The sequence below is a fragment of the Equus quagga genome, chromosome 18 (assembly GCF_021613505.1).
Source record: "Equus quagga isolate Etosha38 chromosome 18, UCLA_HA_Equagga_1.0, whole genome shotgun sequence".
In the NCBI taxonomy this organism is placed as follows: Eukaryota; Metazoa; Chordata; class Mammalia; order Perissodactyla; family Equidae; genus Equus; species Equus quagga.
The window spans coordinates 14,953,786-14,975,161 of NC_060284.1; the positions used below are offsets into that span (position 1 = coordinate 14,953,786).

General features: G+C 40.8%; 1 protein-coding gene across 1 annotated transcript in view; it reads left to right on the forward strand.

Annotated features, from left to right (window-relative positions):
• GIPC2 (GIPC PDZ domain containing family member 2) overlaps window positions 1-21,109 on the forward strand; it is a 77,292-nt gene extending 56,183 nt beyond the window's left edge. The window contains exons 4-6 of the mRNA XM_046645747.1: window positions 5,805-5,911; window positions 11,089-11,170; window positions 17,320-21,109. Of these exons, the coding sequence (XP_046501703.1) occupies window positions 5,805-5,911; window positions 11,089-11,170; window positions 17,320-17,465 (335 nt within the window). The 3' untranslated portion in view covers window positions 17,466-21,109. The remainder of the gene's footprint in view (window positions 1-5,804; window positions 5,912-11,088; window positions 11,171-17,319) is intronic.
• The last annotated feature ends 267 nt before the right edge of the window (window positions 21,110-21,376 follow it).

A 21,376-nucleotide genomic window follows, 5' to 3' on the forward strand; every position in this document is an offset into this window, starting at 1 on the left:
TTTTTGTAGGGTTGGTTGAGGTGTTGGCAGCCCTTTTGGTTCAACAGGCAACAACGACGCCTTGCGCACGTGGCGTCTGGGACTTGCCTCCTTTTCCTTGCTTTTTATCTGCCCCAGCACCCTACCAGCTGAATTAAAACAAATGAAAAACCCCCGACTACTCTAAAGTCTGAGAAATGTCGGAGAGAGAAAGGACACATGAAAAAAAGGGACTGTGCAGTTAAAATCTTAGATTCTGGGACACAAACTAGATTTGATGTCAACTATTCTGAGAAATGTGTGTGTTGGGGTGGAAGTAGGGCGGGAAGGACACGAGCTGTTTATGGACCGTGCCCTTGTGTACGTCCAGACGTTTTTGGAAGAGTTGCTTTGCTGCTTAGACAGAATTCTGTGTCTGTGAAGTGTCTTCCCGTTGGAGATGGTGGAAAACCCTAGCGAACTGCCTTATGCAGAGAAAGGAAGTAAATCAACCGTCCGAGAGTGATGCTGACGTTAGCAAAGCTCTATGTAGGGCCCATACGGGGTGATCGGGACTCAGTTTCTGGCCCTTTCTCTCTGCTCTGCTGCCCAGGCATCAGCTTCATGATTTAGATATCATCTTAAGTTTAGCTCCACGCTGTGTCCCAAGATGATGGTCAGCAACTGCTGGGGCCATCCGCTTCCTTATTCATATAGAACGGGAGAGAAGAGTGTCCTTGCCTCAGAATTTCTAGGAAAAGTCCTTAGATTCATTCTGACTTAACTGACTTTGGTCACATGCCTGCCTTTGACACAGTCACTGAGATGAAGGGCATCAATTGGCTTGGCCCATTCACGTGTCCCATCCCTGAAGCTGGGAGCAATCAGCTTCTCCTGAACCACAGTGACCCTCAAATGACCAATGGGTCCTGAGAAGACAACCAACTAATTAATGTCTGTTTCCAGTGGCAACTCATAATCTTTAATAGAATTAAACTTATCAGTTGGCTATGACCTTGGTGAAATCATTTCACTTCTCCAAGCCTTGGTTTCCTCAACCGTAAAATTACGATAGTAATAACTGTCTCATATTAAATGCTCAGTTAAAAAAAGACATTACCTTTAACTTGACTTTCCCCGGCCGTTCTACTTTATTGTCCCTAGATGACGTTTAGTGTATGTGTGTGTATGTATATTTCTTTGAAATAAGATTGCACTCGAAGAATAATAGTAGTATAAGAAACAGCGTATAATGCTTGATAGCCACTTGTAGAGAGAAATTACACTTGAGAGGTTGTCTGAAAATGCGAGCCGAGAACTGCGGGCTCTAGGTAAAGGTGTGGACCCTACCTATTATTGCTTTGTAGCAATGTGTCAGTCTTCAAGAGAAACTTAAAATTTGAATTTTTATGAGAAATCACCCAACTTCTAAAAGTTGGCAACTAATGAAAAAAATCTAAAAATCCCGCATACCCAAGAAACATTTCTGTGGACCACATGTAACACTGAACCTCCTATTTGCAGCCTTGGCCTAAACGTCTGAGAGAATTGTCCTTTACGCCCAAGTCCTTTGCTCTGGTGCCGTCCGTGCACACTCAGCTTCTTAGGGACCCAGTGGGAAGAAAGTTTCCAGTGAATCGTCCCAGGATGCGTAGAGGCCTAGTGAACTGAGATCACCTGGTTGGGAGGGACCCGGAAACATTAACCTTGCACTCCTTGCTTTTGGAATCTTCTTAGCCACTGCCCTACCGATAACAATACAGTTCCTACCAACTATTAGTTTTCTCACAGGGGAAACCATTAGATATCAACAATCAGAATGCAGTTGAGAAAATTACTCCTAGGCTTTACGATACCACATTTGAAAACTGAGTGTGAAGGTAGAGTTGATCAGACCTCAGATCAGACATTTAAAAAGGGCCAGATGTAAAATATGTGTTTGAGAAATCAGAAAAATAAAAGAGGTCTCTACTTTTAGCAGAAATCGAATGAATCATATTAGGATGTTTATCTCGCAGTTTTGAACTCAAAGTGATTGGTTTGTTTCCTTTCTGTCACCAAAATGCTATTGATTTTTTTTCTTCCCATGGTGTCACCCTGTGTCTGTTGGGGAGCTAAGTCAGCCCCCCGTCTTCCCTAGGGCTTGGGGTGGGACTGGACACATCTTTCCGCCTCTCCCATTTCCCCGTCTCTCCCCCCGGCCTTTATGCTGTAGCAGAGACCGGGCGTTGGTCTGTTTATGGAAGATGCCAGTTGAAACGGGGTATCATAAAGAATGATGCAAGTGTATATAAACATTTTAATTTAAAACATATACATTCTTTTACCACTCTTTTCGTGTAAAAGACCCTTTCTTTGAGTAGAGGACACAAATTGGCGTTCTGTGAAGTCGTGCTTACATAGTCACAGCCTTAACGTGTGTCTCTGGGTTCTGTTTCATTTTTAAAACCGAGATATATGAAACGCTGGATGTTTAAAGATATTTTTTCTAACCTCCTAGCGTCATCTTGCCCACACCTAATTTTTTTTTTTTTTTGCGACTCGCCCTGTATGGAGTCTTTCCAAAGCAGTTAACCTAGTTTTTATGGCAGTAATAACTCCTTGTTTCACACCTATTTCATCAGCTCATGGACTTTTAAATTAAATTGTATAATTAGAGTAACAGATAAAATTGCCACGAAAGGGTTTGGGAACAGACATGACTGCGTCTTGGTGACATTCAACTCAACCGTGGGGGCAGCTGTGCGCCCCCAGCTGTGCGTATCCTGTGCCCTAAGCGGCCTGCAGCAGGCAGGTAGTCAGTATGCTTCACAGGAGTGGGGGGCTCTGAGTCTAGTGAATGAGCTGGCTGCAGGCCGGGTACTGGTGTCTGCTGTAGGAACAGCATCCTTCTCGTTATTCAGCCCTGGGAGAGGCCTGGAGCACATCTACTCAGGAGAAGTGGAGTGACTGATTTAGGGCTTGGCCTGGTTGGTTAGACGTGCTTAAACAGGCCTGCACCCCCAAAGTAGGACAGACTGAAAACATTCACAATCTTCTAAGCATTTAAAACCCACAAAACTTGTTTTTTTTTCCCTGTGGGTGAACAGGACCATCCTGCCTGTTTTCATGTGTAAACAGGTTGACTTATGTCCCTGAGTCAGGATCACAGAGAAACATGACTTCTGTTTCCTTAGCGGTGAAAACTGCCTTTCTAGAGGCGATCTAAGCCAGAACTGAAAATTTAACTTTTGCTTTGGTGCCACCAAGTGGTTATTTTTGAGATACCATTCTCGAGGAGAAGATGGGTCGACAAGCAAAGATTTAAAAAAAAAAAAAAAATCTGGGCCGGACAGAATTGCACAGAGGGTTTTTAGGGCAGTAAAACTACTCTCTGTGATACTACAGTGGTGGATACTTGTCTTTATTCATTTGTCCAAACCCACAGAATGTACACCACCAAGAGTGAAGCCTAATGGAAACTATGGGCTTTGAGCACCACTGCGGTGGGGGCTGTTGACACTGGGAGAGGCTGTGCGTGCGTGGGGGCAGGAGGTATGTGGGAAATCTGTCTTCCTGCTCAATTTTGCTCTGAATGGAAAAATGCTTTAAAAATAAAAAATCTCCCATTTGACATACATTTTCCTTTTTAGCTACTGAGGCTGCAGGTAAGAGCAAGGTAAGACAGACATCATCTAGGAAGGCTGGCTGACTTCTCAGGCATGGATGACAATCTCTTCCTGAAGTTCTCACATCCTAGAGTCTGGGTCCTTAGCTTCATAAATCCCAGAAACCTTTTACTTTTTCACTGTATCCAGAATTATTCGATTTTCCAGGTTATATCATACTCACCAAACTTACAAGAGACTTGTTGATAAGCCAGAAGGCCAGTGTACTACTTTACATTTAGAAATGTGTATAGAGTGGTAGGTGAAAGCACATGTTAGCTGAGCAGTTCATTTTCTACCCTGTAGGAAATTTATATGCGAGACAAATTATACTGAGTAGGTTGTTTGGTGAAATCACAGTGGGCTGGGGTGTGTGTGGTGAGAGGAGTGGGGGCATAAGGGTGTGTATCTTGAAGGGGTGTACCATTGAGCTGAGACCGTCTTGACCACTTTAGATCCATACGTGAGTCTCAGCTGAGAATACTCAGTGTTGCTGGGTAGTACAGAATCCTAGACAGTGCTGATGACATACTTACCTCATCTTTTTCTTTGGACACCCTTTTGGAAACTCTCCACTGAGCATCTTGCTGCTGTTAATCCATCCTTTCTTCAGATGAGGTGTAGTGTGACTGGTACGGCCACCGCTGTAGACTTGCTGATGTAGCTCTGGTCTCCTGAGAATCTCTCTGGTCACCATGATTAGCATTAGCATCATCAGCCACCATTTATAGGTTTTTGCTTAGGGGAGCTGGTCTACTTGTGATAATTTTTAATGATTTCATTCTCAGAGGAAAACTTATGTTTTATGTTTTGGTGATTGTGTCCTTGAATGCAGGTTAAAATTAACATGTAAAATCTTCAGTCACTTTGGAGTAGATTCCCAATAGCCAAGGAGTACTTGCTGAAGATGGGAATTATTCTGGGTTCTAAGTCAGTAAGACTGTCTCTTGACGTCTGTGTCTTGAGAGTTTTGTACAGACCCCACTACCTGCTTGCATTTACCAGCCTGTCCTTGATGCCTCACTGGCGCTCAGTTATCTCCAGTTCTTGGTGCAGCATCCCCCCACCGCCCTAGCTCTTGCCCCAGACTGCTGCCACATGGGGTCCTCAGACAATGGGATTTGGGGAGATATTTGCAGAAGTTATAAATCGGTGACCTGTGGTTGGAATCTGATCCACAGATCTTTTTTATTTTTGCCAAAGTGTTATTTTTAAAAGTTTGATTTAGTTGCCAAAGCTTAAAAATTAGGAGATTCGTACAAAATTCTGAATATCCAGTTTCTTTGCAAAAAAGTAGATCTGGCTTTGCAGGGCCTACCTTCCCATGAGAGAGGAAGTTCTTGGAGTGGCAGTGATGGGGCACGCCCCGCCCAGTGATCTCAGTGCCCACCCTCCCCTTTCACCCATTTACACTGCTGCTTGGTATTGGGGGGTGGCTCTTGGTGCATTGGAAAAACAAAAATAAAACACAAAACAAGCATAAGGAAAGGAGTGGCTTCCTGGGGACTTTTGCTCTCTGTCCCCTTGCCTGCCTTCTGAGAGGAATTCCTTCCTTGGAACCTGTTCCTGACCTCTTTAGGAACTGCTTCTCTCAGTACGTCACCTCTGAATTTGTCGCTTGTGCTTCCAGGGGGCGCAGTGTTGGAGTGTGTTGAGGAAAGCATGCAGACTTTGGGATCACAAGACCTGGGTTTGAATCCCAGCTCTGCTTCTTGCTGAGTTCGATTTCCTTTTTTGTAAAATGAGAGCTGTAACTTGCTTGATAGGCGGGTACCCCAAGGTACCCATAGGTTCTCTCCCAAGACATGACTCCCGTTCTTCCTCATGATCTGTTGAAGTCCCGCTGAAGTTCTGCCTCTGCTTTCCTGCCTCGTACACCTCTTTACTCCTACAATAAAGCCAACTGTTTTATTTTTTATTCCTTATAACTTCCAGTGTGTCCCATCTGTACATTTCACGTATTCCTTTTCCTTTTTTGTACCCAGACCTCTGATAGAGACTCCTGTGTGAGAATAATAGGTGGCAGGTGAATTTATCTTGGTTTGGGAAATTCTGTAAGAATTCTATAAGAAGGCCTTTTATCAAATCTCTGCAATAATTGTACACAGTCTTGTGATGGAAACTGCATTAGCTTCTACAGCAGGCTGTTGGAATTCTTTCTGAATATATACACCTTCCCCACCCATTGTATGTTTGTAGAAATTGAGCCAAGGTCCAAAGGTGGAAAGTCGTCGGTGGAAAAAATCGGTACTGCAAAGGGGACACTTCGCCTGAGATCGAAAGGTCCTGCCACTGTGGAAGAAGTGGTACGTTATGTTTGTTTAATTCCCATTCTGCTTGGAAATGTGTGGACGTTCGTGTTTATTAGAGCTGGAAATAAAGGTAAAATCACAAAGTTCAATAAAATACCATAGATTCTACTTAAAGCATGGACTTTAATTCATGGCCTATTGGAACAATATGAAAATTACTGAGGGCATTTAACAAGGAAATAGAGAAACTGAGCACATGAGAAGAGATTGTGATCTGTAGCAGTCCTCAGCTCCAGCAGACAACTTTTTCCAGAGTCTGTAGACATCTGGACTGGCTCAAAAATGTAAAAGGAATCATCTAAAGCTCTGAGAACCAAGGAGAAGTCTCAGAGCCACCTGTGGGAGCAGACATACTTAACATTTTGATAATGAAAGACTCCTCAGGGAAAACATTTTGTAGTCATCTTTGACTCTTCATGTCCCACATCCCTTCCATCAGCAAATCCTAGTGGGTCTACCTCCACAATACGCCAGAATCCAACCACTTCTCACCTCTACCCCCAGCACCCTGACCCAGGGCACCAACATCTTCTCGTGAATATCACAGTCACCTTCTGGTCAGTCTTCCTGTGTTCACCCCACCTTCCCTCCTTTGGTGCTCAGCACAGCAGCCAGAATTATCTTTTAAAAACATAAGTGATGGGGCTAGCCTGGTGGCATAGTGGTTGGGTTTGCTCACTCCACTTTGGGGCCTGGGGTTTGTGGGTTCGGATCCTGGTTGCGGACCTATACACCCCTTGTGGGTCCATGCTGTGGTGGTATCCCACATACAAAATAGAAGAGGACTGGCACAGGTGTTAGCTCAGTAACAATCTTCCTCCAGCAAAAAGAGGAAGATTGGCAACAGATGTTAGCTCAAGGCCGGTCTTCCTCACCAAAAAATAAAATAACTGGCCCCCCCCCCCCCCCAAATGAGAGCATGTTACTTTTCTGTTCAAAACCCTCCAAGGGCTTCCTATGTCCCTCAGAATGAAAGCTAAAGTCCTTAGAGTGACAAACATGCTCTGACTCTCACCTCTTCTCTGACCTTATTTCCCATCACTCCCCTGTTCCCTCTGCTCCAGCCACAGGGCTCTCCTCGCTGTCCCCAGACACTCAGATGTGTCCCACCTCAGGGGCTTTGTACAGCTGTGTCCTCTGTCTGAGGGCGTTGCCCATTTATTGGCACAGCCTGCAGACTTGCTGCCTTCAGGTTTCTGCCCATGTGTCACCTTGACTAGAAGGCCTTTGCTGAGTATCTCATGTAAGTAGCAGTTCCCACCACCCCTCCTGCTGCTCAATCCTCCTCGCTCTTAGTTTCATCGAAGTGCTAAACACGGTAGGACTTATCATATCTTTATTTCCTTTTTGTCTATTGTTAGGTGCTTTGCTCACATGTCTTGTTTCCTTCAGTATCCCCAGCACCTAGTACCTGACACATCAAAGGAGCTCAAGTCTTTGCTGAATTAATGAATTAATAAATAATTCACTTAAGCTTGAGAAGAGTAAGGGTTTTGCTGATTGACTGGGTCAGTATTTGAGTGAAAAACACCAGCAGGAAAAGAGACAAATGGAGGGAAAGGGGTGGAAGAAGAGGCTGGCAGGGGGAAGGGACAGCAGCGGAAAGGATTCCAAGTGTCAAGGGCAGGTCAGGCCCACCCGCAATAGCGAAGATGGTGGTGAGGAAGTCATTGTGCAGGCAGAGGGGAGGGCAGGCGGGCATCTGAGACTCAGGAGCTCCTGCAGCAAGGGGTGCAGATACCAGCCCGTCTGGTTCACCATGTGTGTATTGTCCTAGGGTTCTTCACATGTGTGGAGAGCAAAAGAGTAAGACAGTGAACAGTTAGGAGGCTGTTTTCACAGAGGGGGAGCCCAGAGCTTGTGGGGTGATGACGTCCAGGGGGGTTTGTTGGAGCAGACACTCCAGGAACCCTGAGGCCAAGGTTGTCCTTCTGAATGTTTGAGTCACCCAGGATGTTGTCACTTTTGGGGAACCCAGAGGAAGATTTTGAGTCGGGTGCCCCTGTCCTGGCAAATGGAAATGAAGAGACCTGAGAGAGCCAAAAGCATTTTGAAAATGAGCTACGATGAGGCGTGTGAAAGAGACAGGGCAGAGCCTTCTGGTCACGCTGAGTCGTTACTGTTCCTGTGTCCGGCACACGGCCAGGCATGCGGCTGCAGGCCAGTAACTGTTTATTGAACGAATGCACAAACCCGTGGAAGAAAGAAGCCTGTAAAAGAATAGAGGCACAGTTGGAAGGAGCCAGAAGTGAGGAGCTAGGAGAGTGAGGCTGTGAGGAAAATAGAACAGACCTTGAACCGCAAAGGAGGCGGGGTCAGCAGGAGAAACTCCGCGTCACTTCAGGAGGAGGGTCATCTTCTAATAGCGTAACGAATAATATTTGTTAAGTACCTGTTATGTATAAGGTGCTGGCATGAAAAGGAGTAGCCGAAGATCTATCTGGGGATGTAGGAAAGATTCATTCAAAGATAAACATCTGAAACTCTGTTTTGATTTGCATAGTCTGTCCCATTAACTGGGGCAATTAAAAATAGCTCATAATAAAAGGAAAAAGCTAGTTTGGTGCTAAGATTAAATTTGATACAAATGACTTACAATCTAATTTCAGACATTAAAGGATTTATAGATTTCAAACAAATCATCCCCTTATAACAGAACACAAATTCTGAAAACTGTGAAAGATGCCCCACGTGTGTACCTCATAATTTATTCAATATGTGAGTGTGTGCTGAGACAGGCACAGTCCAGGTGCTGGTGATACGAAGATGAATAAAGACCTTGGTTTTTCACTTTAAAGGGAGAGAGCCATGAAAGGAGGCTATTACAAACCAGGGGCAATAGGGTTAATGTCCCAAAGGAGGGGCTGATCTCCGTTGTCAGGGATGGGGAAAGAGGGGCCATCAGGGAGAGTTTCCCTCCAGGAGAAATGATGGAGTTGGTTTAAGATGAGCAGGAGAGTGTTCTAGGCGTGAAACAATGATGGGCTTGAGGACCTTGTAAGTGTCCATCAAATTGGAGTGTGGAGTGCTGGAGGTACCTGGTGGGGGGTGATGAGGCTGGAAGTATTGACCTGGGTCAGGATGTGAAGGGCCTGTGCATAATGGGGGAGCCATTTAAGAATTGCGAGGGGAGCAACATAATCAATTTTGCATTTTAGAAAAATTCCTTTGTTGGGGTGGAGGGTGGGTTGTTGAGCAGGGTGCATTTGAGAGGGTGAAGGTTGCAGGCAGGGAGGCAAATTAGGAAACCTCTGCACATAAGAGAAGAGGAGGGCTGAACCCAAGCAATCAGAATGTGAATGGAGGAGAGCCGATGAGATCAAGAGCTGTTTAGGAGGTGGAATGGTAAAATATTGATGTCGGATTCAATATGAGAAGTACTGATACTTGTTGCGAAAACTTACAGTATGGCTGCTGGATACAAAGGTAAACATCTGAGTCACTTTGAGAGCCTGTTGCTTTCACCAGACCATTCAAAATACACTGTAGAGAAGGCGAGAGTGGTGTATCATCTGTTATTGTTTCTAAGCCTTAGTTCAGATAAATGGGAATATGAGAATGTTGTAATAATATCCTCAAGGAAATAAAAATTAAATTTTATTTACAATAAGATGCATATTTTAAAATAAGTTTGGAGAATACAAAGTAACATATATTTATAACAATATTAAAAGTATTATGAATTTCTTATAATCTAATCTTAAATTCTACATTTGCAGCTATGGTTTTGCATTCAACTTCTTTGGCTAATTTCTTTTTTAGCTATGAAGCCATTTAAAACCAAGCATTTCAAATAAGCTGAATGTAGAACCAGATTTGAGCAAATATTAAACCAAGATTTTGAAAAAATAATAAAATATATCCAATCATGTTTTTCACTGAAACCTTTAATAATAGATTTAGGAAGAACAAAAACATTTTGTTACCGTTAATGCATAAAACAAGACATTTTTAAAATCTTTCGCCATGACTTCATCCTTATAAAGTTTCTATTTTTACATATTTTAATACTTAGATAATATATTCATATGGTATTGCATGTGTGTAATTTATAAAAACTACACACTATTAAAAATGATTAAAGAAGACAATTGGGTGATAGAAGCCAACAATTTAACACTATATGAAGTGGTTAGTGTCCTTTCGGAGAACTGCAAAATAGGGCAGAATGCAAGAAGCTTTTGTAAGATAAAGAATAAAGACCAAGGAAGAGAAAAATAGGAAATATCTGGTTGGCTGGGGCCACACAGCAAACCTCCTGTGGGCTGAGAGGCCCGGAGTTGGCTTGGCCTGTGGGCAGTGGCTGACTGGATGGACTGCAGTTCTGGTCAAGTGGAGTATTTTCAGGGGCATGAAAGTTGTCTAAGTTTCTCTTTGCTGGCATGGCACCCTGGGCAGGAGTGGCTCTATCTTGGGCCTACAAAGTTATTTCAACAGTACGATAAAATTAAGTAAAAAATAAATAATAAGAGTAGTCTTCAGAAATGTTTTACTCTTGAGGTGAGCCATTAAAAGGTTGGGGGCAGTGGCCTGCACGATAAAGACCAAAACCCTTTTCATGCCCCACGGGACCCCTTAATATCTGGTCATGTCTGGGACTAGGTTCCCCAGTCACTTGGGACCTCTTGCCGTCCCCATAACAGGCTGTGATCTTTTATCAGACTCTGCGACCTCACGTAGACTTTGGTTATCTATCTATTGCCTTCTACTTGAAGTGCCCTCTCCTGCTTATCTGACACTAGTTCATCTTTGAAAAAACAGTTCTCAAGTCACCTTCTTTCTGAAGCTTCCGCTATTCTGAGAGATTTAAATTGACTTCCCTTGTGATGCCTCTGTATCTTTTATATTCTTTAAAAATTGACCTTATTATGGCTACATAGTTATTTACTTTCACATCTGTCTCCCCTTCTAGATTGTTGGCTACTTGGAGACTGTGTTCCTGGCTTTTCTTCTTTGAATCCATGACACTTAGCACAAACACTAAAAATAAGTGTTTACTCTACTGGTTTGTGTTGAGTTGTAGTGCAGGTTCTAGATATATTTCCATTCAAATTAGCTGACGTACACAGCCATGAACTGGCCCCACATCAGATTTTCCCCTGTGGATGCCTCGACATTCAAGAGATTGCACATAGAAATATAATCTCTTATTTCTCTTTTCTTTGATAAAGCCCTCTGAAACCAAAGCAAAGGCAATTGAAAAGATTGATGATCTTCTTGAGTTGTACATGGGAATTCGAGATCCTGATTTAGGTAAGATTATGCTATTTAAAAAAGTCTTATATTTCTTAATTTGATGGAACTTAGTGCTTATTTATGTCTTCCTTGCATTTATAGCCAATTATACTTTTTAAGTTAAAAGGTATTTCTGGATTGATGAAAAGAGTCATGAAAATAAAGATAATAAATAATAATGAAAAGAAGACCTGGTCCTTACCTCTTACTGTCTGTGAGGCCTTAGAGTCAAGTCAAGTTTCCTAAACTTCAGTTTTTAATCTATAAACTATAAATAATAATATTTCCTTCACAGGCTTATTTTATGGATTTAAAAAATATATGTGATGATGGATGTTAACTGGAATTATTGTAGTGATTATTTCACAATATATACATCTATTGGGAAAATATATATGAAAAGAATTTTGTAAATGATAGATATGATAGGTGTTATTATTTGACATGCATTTTATCATATATTGTTTGAGACAGATTTACATTGATTAAATTGTGTATTTATCATGGTATTAAAGTTGTGCACCATATTACTGAAACCTTGTGACCAGTGAATCAGAAATATGAAGGAAGAGGACACACTTGGCATATGACTAATCAGGGCAGTTGAGCAGTTGAATTTCTGTGTATTTCTTATGTCATCATTAGGATGTCAGGGTCTCGGTTTATCAGTTAAGATTCTATCAGTTGCAAATAACAAAACAAATAAAACAATAAAATAAAAGTTGCAACTACAGCAAAACAAAACCCAACAAACCTAACTCTAGCTGGCTTAAGGGAGAAAAGGGGGGAAATGTTTTGGTTCTTATAACTTAAACGTCCAGAGGTAGATCCTGGCTTCAAGAATGCTTAGATCCGGAGTTCTCATGCTATGATCAGGATGTGCTTTCTTTTCTCTCAATTCTAACTTCATTTCAGGTCCCCATGGTATCTCCTGGCAGCTTCAGACCCTCCCTCATGCAGCCAAATGATTGCCATGGCTCCGCCCTCTACATCGTCTTGGTGGCAAGCATGATGGGAGAGAGGGAGAGCCCTTTCCAAATCACTCAAACAAAATGCTTGGGATTGTCTCTGATTGGTCTGATTGGCTCACTTGAGCCAGTCACTGAAGCTAGGAGGGTGGTTAGGTCTGAGTCAAATGCTCTACCTCTGGAGCTGAGAGTGACTCTGAAATACAAGGGCTGAGACTGTGAGAGGCCTGGCCCCTCCCATGCGGAAGCAAGATCAGTGTTCTCTTAAGAAGGGCAGGTGGATGCTGGGTGGGGAAAGAGAGAGTGTGCCCTCTAATGGTGGGGTTTGTGCTGCATGCGTCCATGCGTGTGTGTGCATGGCAGTGCATTTGTCAGGTACTTAACAAATTTTTTAAAATCAAAGACTTGGACTATTTTCTTTACCTTCTACCAGATAAGTATTTTACTCTACCTCAGCTAGAGGTATTTAAAGCTCATTCTTCCTTTTCTACTTCCACTCATCCTACTTTATTCTTATTTTTTTCTTGCCTGTCTGAACTTATAAAATAAAATTTCTATGGGGGATGTACAGATGATGTCTGTAATTGAAAAAAATTGGCGCTCTGTTTTTTAGCTCCTTAGAGAGAAATAGAAAATTTGCATATAATGGATCCTTGCTCCACACAGACAGAAGTTAAGAAGTTAAAGCTGAGATGATCCTACAGAAAGCCAGTGTCTTAAAACATTTGTCCCCAACCCTTTTACATTTGGGAAAATATAGAGATTTGCATAAATGATGTGGGCCTGTGACAGTTATGCAAATGAACATGCAAATGAGGGCACAGGGGATTTAGAGATGGCAGTGCTACTGAACTCAGATTAGGGAGTATTTGTTGGAAAAATAATATGATGGGTCTCTATCCAGGTGAGAAGTTTTCAAATCGTCTAAGTGTGTGAATATTATAAGGTTCAGGAACTAGCGTATCAGTTGCTGGGTCTGGATGAACTTTAGGAGAATCACACTTTTCAAAGGTGAGAACTTGAAAGAGTCCTTAACTTTAGAACTTACGGGTCTTATAGTTACTTAAGTGTAAACTGGGAGTAAATAAATTAGTTTTGCTCTTTTGTTGTTAAAAGTATGCAAGTGCTTTGGACAATGGTACAAGTAATTATAAATGAATTAAGAAACAGTTCTTTAAGAATCAATTTTCTTTCACTCTGACAAATTTAGAGCACTAAACATTCCTCACAAATTCCTTGTAAATTAGCTAGTAATCCCTTTGTAAAGTTATTAATCATCTGTAGCAAATTCCTCCAATGACATGAAAAGTCATTATCATTATACATGATTAGCAATGTGGTCACTGAGGGAGGCAAAGTTTAAGGAAAGTAAGTATTTGACGAATGTCAGCCATTGTTAAATTAGGAATTTCTCTCATTATTCAGATCTGATTAGCAGGAAATATAAATCACGAATGTAACACTGATTCAACAGACGAATATATTTACTTGTTTGTATTCCCATGTTTCTTAGCTTTCAGAAATATTAAATCTTAAGACAAATTACAATGACATCAAATTATTTTGGAGTTGTTAATGTGTTTATATTAAAAATTTTAAAAAGAATTGTGGCAGTAAAATGACCAAACCCAAAACACTATCCTCAGAAAAGCTTTGGGATGTATTTACCATTTGAAAATGGAAAATAACTCAAATGAGTTTATATGGGAAGTAACCGTGAAGGTGACAGTGTTTCATTTGGTTGTAAAGTTACATTGTGAACTATGACTTTTCAATCCACCCATTGCCAACATGGGTTGCCTTGGAATGTTATCTATGGGGGGAGAGTGGTTTCTGGGAGATTTTGAGTCCTATAAGACTTTGTCTGGGATTGACCTAACTTAATGGAAAGTTGTATCATATATGTTTCATCATGAATATTTAACGCGACTGTGTAAATTATATATAGAACTACAATATTTTCTGATGATATCAATTTAGGAGTTTGCTGATTATCCTGGCAATTTCAGAATTTTAGGATTTCTAATTTATTAAGAGATCCAGAAATGTGTGGAAAGGAAATCTTCACTATAAGATCTTTTATAGCTCTTTTAAAAGTATATGATAATTTTAATAGAGATAATTACATTTCTTCCTAGGATGGTTTTCTTTTTTCAGTGAATTCAAAACAATGAACGCTAAAGAAAGTCATCCTTCTCAGATAAAGCCAATGAAGTTTTGGAAATAGATTTCACTTAAAAAACATTCTATATTGGCTGAGCTTTTGGTGTTGGGCTCATATGTGAGTTGCTTGAAATGTGTTGATATTTATGAAAAGTCTTAGAGAAAGTCAGTGTCAAAGACCTTCCATAGAAAGAGATACGGTTTCAGATTTCATGATTAAACTAACAATAATGACAAATCTTTATCTAAACCCCGCTGTGTGCCATTTTAGAAATTTGAAAACAGATTCAGAGAAGTTTGGTAACTTGCCCTAAGTTGGCTAACAAGTTAAGAGCTGAGAGTGAATTCTGGGCCTTTGATACCAAGATTTTTCACCTGCAGTAATACCTTATGTCTAAAAATTTTGTTTAAGTATTTAAAAGCTTAGTGGAAAATGTAGATTGACCTATGTCGCCAAAATAAGTTTGTCATTTGTATTGTAAAAGTTGTTCAGTAGTCGTAATGATATAAAGATATTCTCAACCTGGCCACGAGAGGTCAGCACTTAGCTGCTATATTGGTATCACAATTCTACTCTTTTTGTGGAATTTTTTTTGCTGGATTGTATTTAGGTGTTAAATATTATTGCAGTATATTGCAGATATATTATAGTTAGCAGATTATAAGCATTTTAGTAGCTGTCATTATGTTAATGTGATAGAACTTTCTAAAAAGTATTTCATTTGGCTAAAATTTCTTTTGTTTTTCTCTTAGAGATATAATCTTAATCAAAAAGGATAAAATTATGCCAGTTTATTTCTCCTGTAAGGGTGTATGTTTGTGCTTTATACATTAACAAAAATTCGTAACATGTTCAGTGCATGCTCCAGTCTTAAATTCTTTTAAAATACATGTACAAATCACTGATTTGTAAAAGATTTATGGAGCGCTATATTAAATACAGTATTTCCAACACAGTTATGAAGCTGCCTGATTGGGGTTTTTGTTGGTTCTACAAGACCAGGAGTTCCCTGAGGGCAGATACCTTGCTCGGTTTTGAGGAAGATTAGCCCTGAGTTAACATCTGCTGCCAATCCTCCTCTTTTTGCTGAAGAAGACTGGCCCTGAGCTAACATTAATGCCCATCTTCCTCTACTTTGTATGTGGGATGCCTACCACAGCATGGCTTGATGAGTGGTGCCATGTCCACACCCGGGATCCGAACCAGCAAGCCCCGGGCTGCCGAAGCGGAATGTGCGAACTTAACTGCTGTGCTGCCGGGCCAGCCCCCTTACTCCATTTTTAATCCCAGCTCCTACCACAGTACTTCCCCAGAGTAAATACCTAGTGAATGTTGACCTAATGTCTATTGAGAGGCACAAAAATAGTGAATTCACAGGGAGTGTGAGTCCTAAGTTCATTAGTTTGAAGCTTTAGCCCTTGGGCAAATTACTAAACTTTGAACCTTAATTTCCACATCTGTAAAAGGGGTATGATAAAAACCACCTTACAGAGGTGCCAAGGCATCAAATTAAATCATATGTATAAGGTTCTTGTCACGTCATGAAGAATACGTGTAGCTGTTATCCTTCTCAGCAGCGATCCCTAATAGCTCTTACCCGTAATAGTGGTCGTGGTAGCAGAGGTGGAGCATGTCGGCGGTGGGACTGGAGGCCTGGCCAATTCTGGGACTGTATTTAGTGCAGGCGTTTTTCTTCACTTTTCTGCTGTGCCAGCCTGAATGCGTGAGTGAGATTGTACAGTTTGGACTGTGAAGTTATAGTCCGGGCATCTTAAATCATGATTTTTCTCATTTCTGACTAAGGAAACCAAACCAGAGGTTGCGAGGCATTGCAGGCCAGGTCCAGGAAATATTGTTCCTGGGCTCCCGTCTCTCATCCCTGTGGCTGCTGTCCTCCCCTCCCCCATGGCCTTCTTACCTCGCTGGAACTCTCCCACCCCGCACCAGGCTGTCCGGCCACGTGGAAGCCCTCCTGCCTGACTAGGGCTTTGATCCCTGCACCGGGTCCCCCCCACCGCATCCGCTTCTGTTCTGATCGTGCTGCTCTTCCATGGGTCGTATCTCCTCTCTTCCCCAAGCCTGCTGGTGTTAGTACTGGCTCGTTTGAGAAGAGGAGCAGTTCTTGAAGACTCTGAAAAGCCCTGGTGGATTTGAGCTGAAAGACCAGACCTCTGGGCTCATTCAGAGAAATCATACAAGCTTTGATTCATTCCACCTTAACCTGGGAGGAAAGGAGAGGCTGGAGCTTTTCTCTTGGCCTTGGCGTTTCACTTCTACCCTGCTTCTTCACCCAAGTCCCAAGTCACATTCCCACTGTCTCCTTCTGGTTGCTGGTACTTACAGGGGACTGAGGAAGAACCAGCTGAGCCTCATGGGCTCCCAGCCAGTGGGGGCAGGCTTTATGGGAGTGTGTACTCCCGAAGATGCTGGTTCCCCAGCCATAGAATACGGGGCCCAGGCAACTTACTAGAAAAACAGAGCAAAGGCCTCACCTTCACTTTCTATCCGAAACTGGAGAGGGCTCAGAAGAAGTAGACAGATATCTTCCACCCCTTCTTCCAAGCCTGATTGCCCCGTTGCAGATTGTTATTTTCTGCTTTCTTTTTTTGGCAAGGGAGGACTAGATGCCATCATAGTTGGGGGTGGGGGACTAGTGGAAGGGGCAGAGAGAGCTAGGGACTATGGGGAGGTGGGGGAAGGGTTACTCTGAGTTTCCTGCTGGGGTTAGCCACGGGGTTTTCTTTCAGGAGCTCTTGCTCCACCCACAGGTATGCCAGAGGTTCCCAACTGAGGGGCTCCGAGGTGAAGGAGGGGGCCGAGGTGGCAGCTGCACAGCTGGGTGCAGTGGGCAGGTTGTTTGAAAATATCTTTGCTACCTCCGTATGTGGTAGAGAGTATCTTGTTATTGTAATTTGCACTAGAAATCTATGATAGATATGCATGTTACTTTTAGAAAGTAATTTTCCTGGTGCCGTTTTTCTCAGTCTTCTGTTGCTGTCTCGTGTATCATTAATTTTTAAAATTATTTTTGATAGCTACCACAATGTTTGAAGCTGGAAAGGACAAAGGTAATCCAGATGAATTTGCCGTGGCCCTTGACGAAGCTCTTGGAGACTTTGCGTTCCCAGATGAATTTGTCTTTGATGTTTGGGGAGCCATCGGTGACGCCAAACGAGGATGATTGTGGTGTGGATGATCCGTCTCTGGAGAAATGAACCATTGTTCCTTTTTTTAAAAAAACGATTAGATCTGTTTTTAGACACTGTTACGGACTCTGGTTTGTTTTATGTGTGTAGAGTACATTCTTTGAAGTATAATTTTGATTTCTGGGTATTTTTTAATGTAGTTGTATATGTAGTGTGCTTAAGATAAATTACCTTAAAATGTCAATTTTACTTTTCATTCAAAAGGTTTTTAAAAGTGAGTTTTAGGGAGTGTTTCTAGATAACTGATTTTGCTCCCCATTAACACCCATGCTTTGTTTCCCACATGTGAGTAGTTGATTGCAATAGCTTTGCAGTTCTTTTGCAGAATCTTAATGCAGTGAAAATTAGAATTAGAATATGATTTGCCTTGTAGCATCTTCATTTTGTTTAAGGGCTTGATCAGGATATGTTCAGGAAAGGAAACGTGAATTACGCTTACTAGAGGTCTGGAAGCATCGTTGTTTTTGACCCACTGCGTAAGGGGAGAAAGATTCCTATAGCCTGTCGAAGTCTATGGCCTATTTTCTCTCTTTGTAAAACAAGGATTGATTGATTTTTCTTTTTTGCTTCTTTGTAATTCTTTCTTAACACTTACTGAAATCTAGTGTGCTGTCTGTGTGTTTTCATGTGTGAAAGGAGGGTGAAAAAGAGGTAGATAGGGTAGAAACAATTCATGTTTGATCTTTTTAAAAGTGGTTCCTAAAACATTATTTCTTTTTCCGCCCACACCTACTTTTATGTCACCCTTTATAAACCCTCCAGGGGAGGTTTTCATAGTCTTTGCAGAACTTTTCTTTTGAAAGATATTTACTCGGAAAATAACTATGTTTGAGAACTTTTTTTTCCGTTAAAGAGCAATGCTTTTCAGCCTCCTAAACTTTAAAGGAGATCCTATCAGAAATAGATTTTCCCCTAGTGGAAATACGAGAGAAGGGAAAATTGAGAAAATATATTAGCCTATTATTTTAGAGTTCTAACACTTTCTCTCTAAAACCTTACATTATTGAGAAAATTGAGGGTAAATGGCTGTCTTATCACTCTTATTTGACATTTTACAGATGTAAGAGAAATGGAAATGAATGGTTCCAACATAGATCATTTAATAAGGCAGAGCATGGTGTGACCAAGCATTCTTCTAAAGTGCTGGATCGAAAATGCTGTGTGCTGTCTTGGTAATCAGAAATAATAACCTGGGAGGGATGGATTCTAGGAAATCAGAAGTAGCTCCATTTTCACGCTGGGTTAATGCTCAGGTGACTCTTGTTTTTCCGTGCGACTTCACTGTTCCTGCCGTCCACTCCCCTTTCGCCTAAGTTTAATGCTGCGAAGCTGCTGTTCTCTGTCTTATTACTCTGAACCCTGCACAGAAACTGTTAGTTATTAATGTGTAACAAAAGTAGTTTATAGAATGTGGATTGTCTTATTGCCCTTGCCCATCATTTGAAAACAGGATCCAGCTCAGGCAGTAATTTGTTGTTACTTGTTTAGTGGGTTTCTTTTGGGCGTCCCCAAACACCTGTTAATTCTTAATACCACTTCTCTTAGAAGGACACACAAAAAAAGAATTGATATTTTTAGGGATGGGGAAGTTATTGGATAACTCAGGAGGCCCAGAGAAACATTTTAGTTTAAACAAAAAAATAAATTTCTTGGCCCTAGATGTTAGATTTGAAATGACAAATCGTTGCTTGTTATTGATGGGTATCCGTTTCCCCTCCCTTTTTGGATGTGCATGAAGACTGACACTCGGTGTGGATTCCTGGTGATTTATGGAATCTCATATTCACAAAGTGGGCGTGCTCACCGTGATCTCTGTGGAATTTTGCTGTCTACGGGGCTGATGTCCATGTCCAGCTGTAACTTGCTTGACAGCATTAGCTGGGCAGTCATCCTTATTAAGGGCTCCAGCACAGGTGCTTTAATACTAAGAAGTTTTTCCTTGAAATGTGTTTGTCTCTCACCTCTATTGCTAGACTGATAACAAGGTCAGTTTCTTTATGTCATTTTGTTCCCTTACTTGAAAATATATCTATCTGTGAACTTTGTGCCTTTTTGTAACTCTCAGCGCACAAAAAAGTAGCAGAATCTATTTTTAGTTGCCACGTTCTGCAAGCGTGGGCTGCCCTTCTGCTGCTACAATGAGACAAATCATGTTTTTTTCTTTTTTAACTTTCCATTTTGTTGGCACCACTAAACATTTTCTGAAAGACTCGGTCATTTTCTCTTGTTCTGTAGGAGTTTTTTCCCAATGGAGGATGATCATTTTATTCTTGATTTCCTTCCCTGCAAAACAGCATCGCTCAGTGGCCACTAAAAGCACGTGATTGAATGATGGGCTCAATGGGGCCTTGGACATAGCTTGGTCCTGATCAAATGTGCACATTCTGATGATGACAAATAGGTACATTTTGGGTTTCTGTGATGTTTTAAAAATACAATTATATCATTATATAATGTGAAACTCTTTAAGAATTCAATTATAAAAGCAGTAATCTGTTAACCTCTGTGGCTGCTATATCCAATAATATAATGTGACAGATAATTAACTAAATAGAGAGAACTCAATTTTTCCAGTGATGTTTAATTTGCAACATTTCCCCCTGTAACTTTAACAAGTAGACGTTTTCCAGGTAAAGCGCACTTTATTTAGGTTCATATTATTGCTGGACCTTCATTCATCAAGTCAGGAGACAGCCTTCCTGGTATCCTTCGGTTCTCATCGCCTACCTAGCACAGTAGCAAAATGAATTTCTTCTGCCAAGGTTCTTCTAAATAGAGTGCAGTTATCCACTAAAGATGTAAAAGATTGATCATATAATGACCCTTTCACTCTCTGGTACATCTTAAAATATATGGATACCAACAGCATTCTTGTTATTCTGGTGGAAGTACTAGGTTAGAAGGATGGTTAAGTGATTTACTCAAGCTGTGACTGAATGAAGAGAGAGGAGATGCTATTCAACTCCACAGTCCCAGGTATTAGTGCTCTGTGTAAAAAGCACATGTATTATCTTCTTGACACAGATTGAAAGAGATAGCAGAGTAATTATGAGTCCTTACATATCTCACGGTTATAAAATGTTTCTAAGATTGTGAAGTGTACAACTGGCACAGCCCGTCCCTACCGATTACCTGAAAACCTAGTTCTAAGAAATGACTCATGGTTCTATCTGCTAGGAGGGTGAAAGCTGAATATGATATCTTTATTTCAGTTGGAGACATTAAGTCTCTGTAAGACTTAAATATAACTTTAGATATTTTTCAAGTATTAACAAAAAGCAGAAATTAAAAAAAACTTCTGAAAGATAATTTTAAGTAAACATTTTATATTTTAAACTGTTTGTGCCATGTAATAATATTGACTAGATACAGGTAAAATGTTCTTTTCTGAGAGACAAAAAAAAAGGTTTTCTCTTTTATAATAATCATAGCATATACTTTAAAATATTTTTTGAGATTGAATTTTGGAAATCTATTCATCTATATGTAGAATTGTAAATTATATTTTGATATTGTTTAAAAATGTATTATTTGCTATATTTCTACTTATATTGATCAAAAAGTGAATTATTTGTAAAGCTATAATAATTTTATAATATTTCTTATATTTAAAATATGACTCCTTAAAATAAAAACCTTTTCATGAAAAAAGTGATGACTGTTTTTATCATTAAAAAATCAAGATTTGGGGTTTTAGATGTTGGACTTTTTAGTTTTGTTTAAATAAATCGTGGGAATAATACATTTGATTAGTCGGGCCTTTATGTTCTTAACATATCTTTGGTATATTTTTTCTCAGTGTATTTTGTACAGATTATAATCTCTAAGGTCTTTTAGTTTTAAAATCCCCAAATTATTTGCTTTGGTTGAGGGAAAATACATGAGA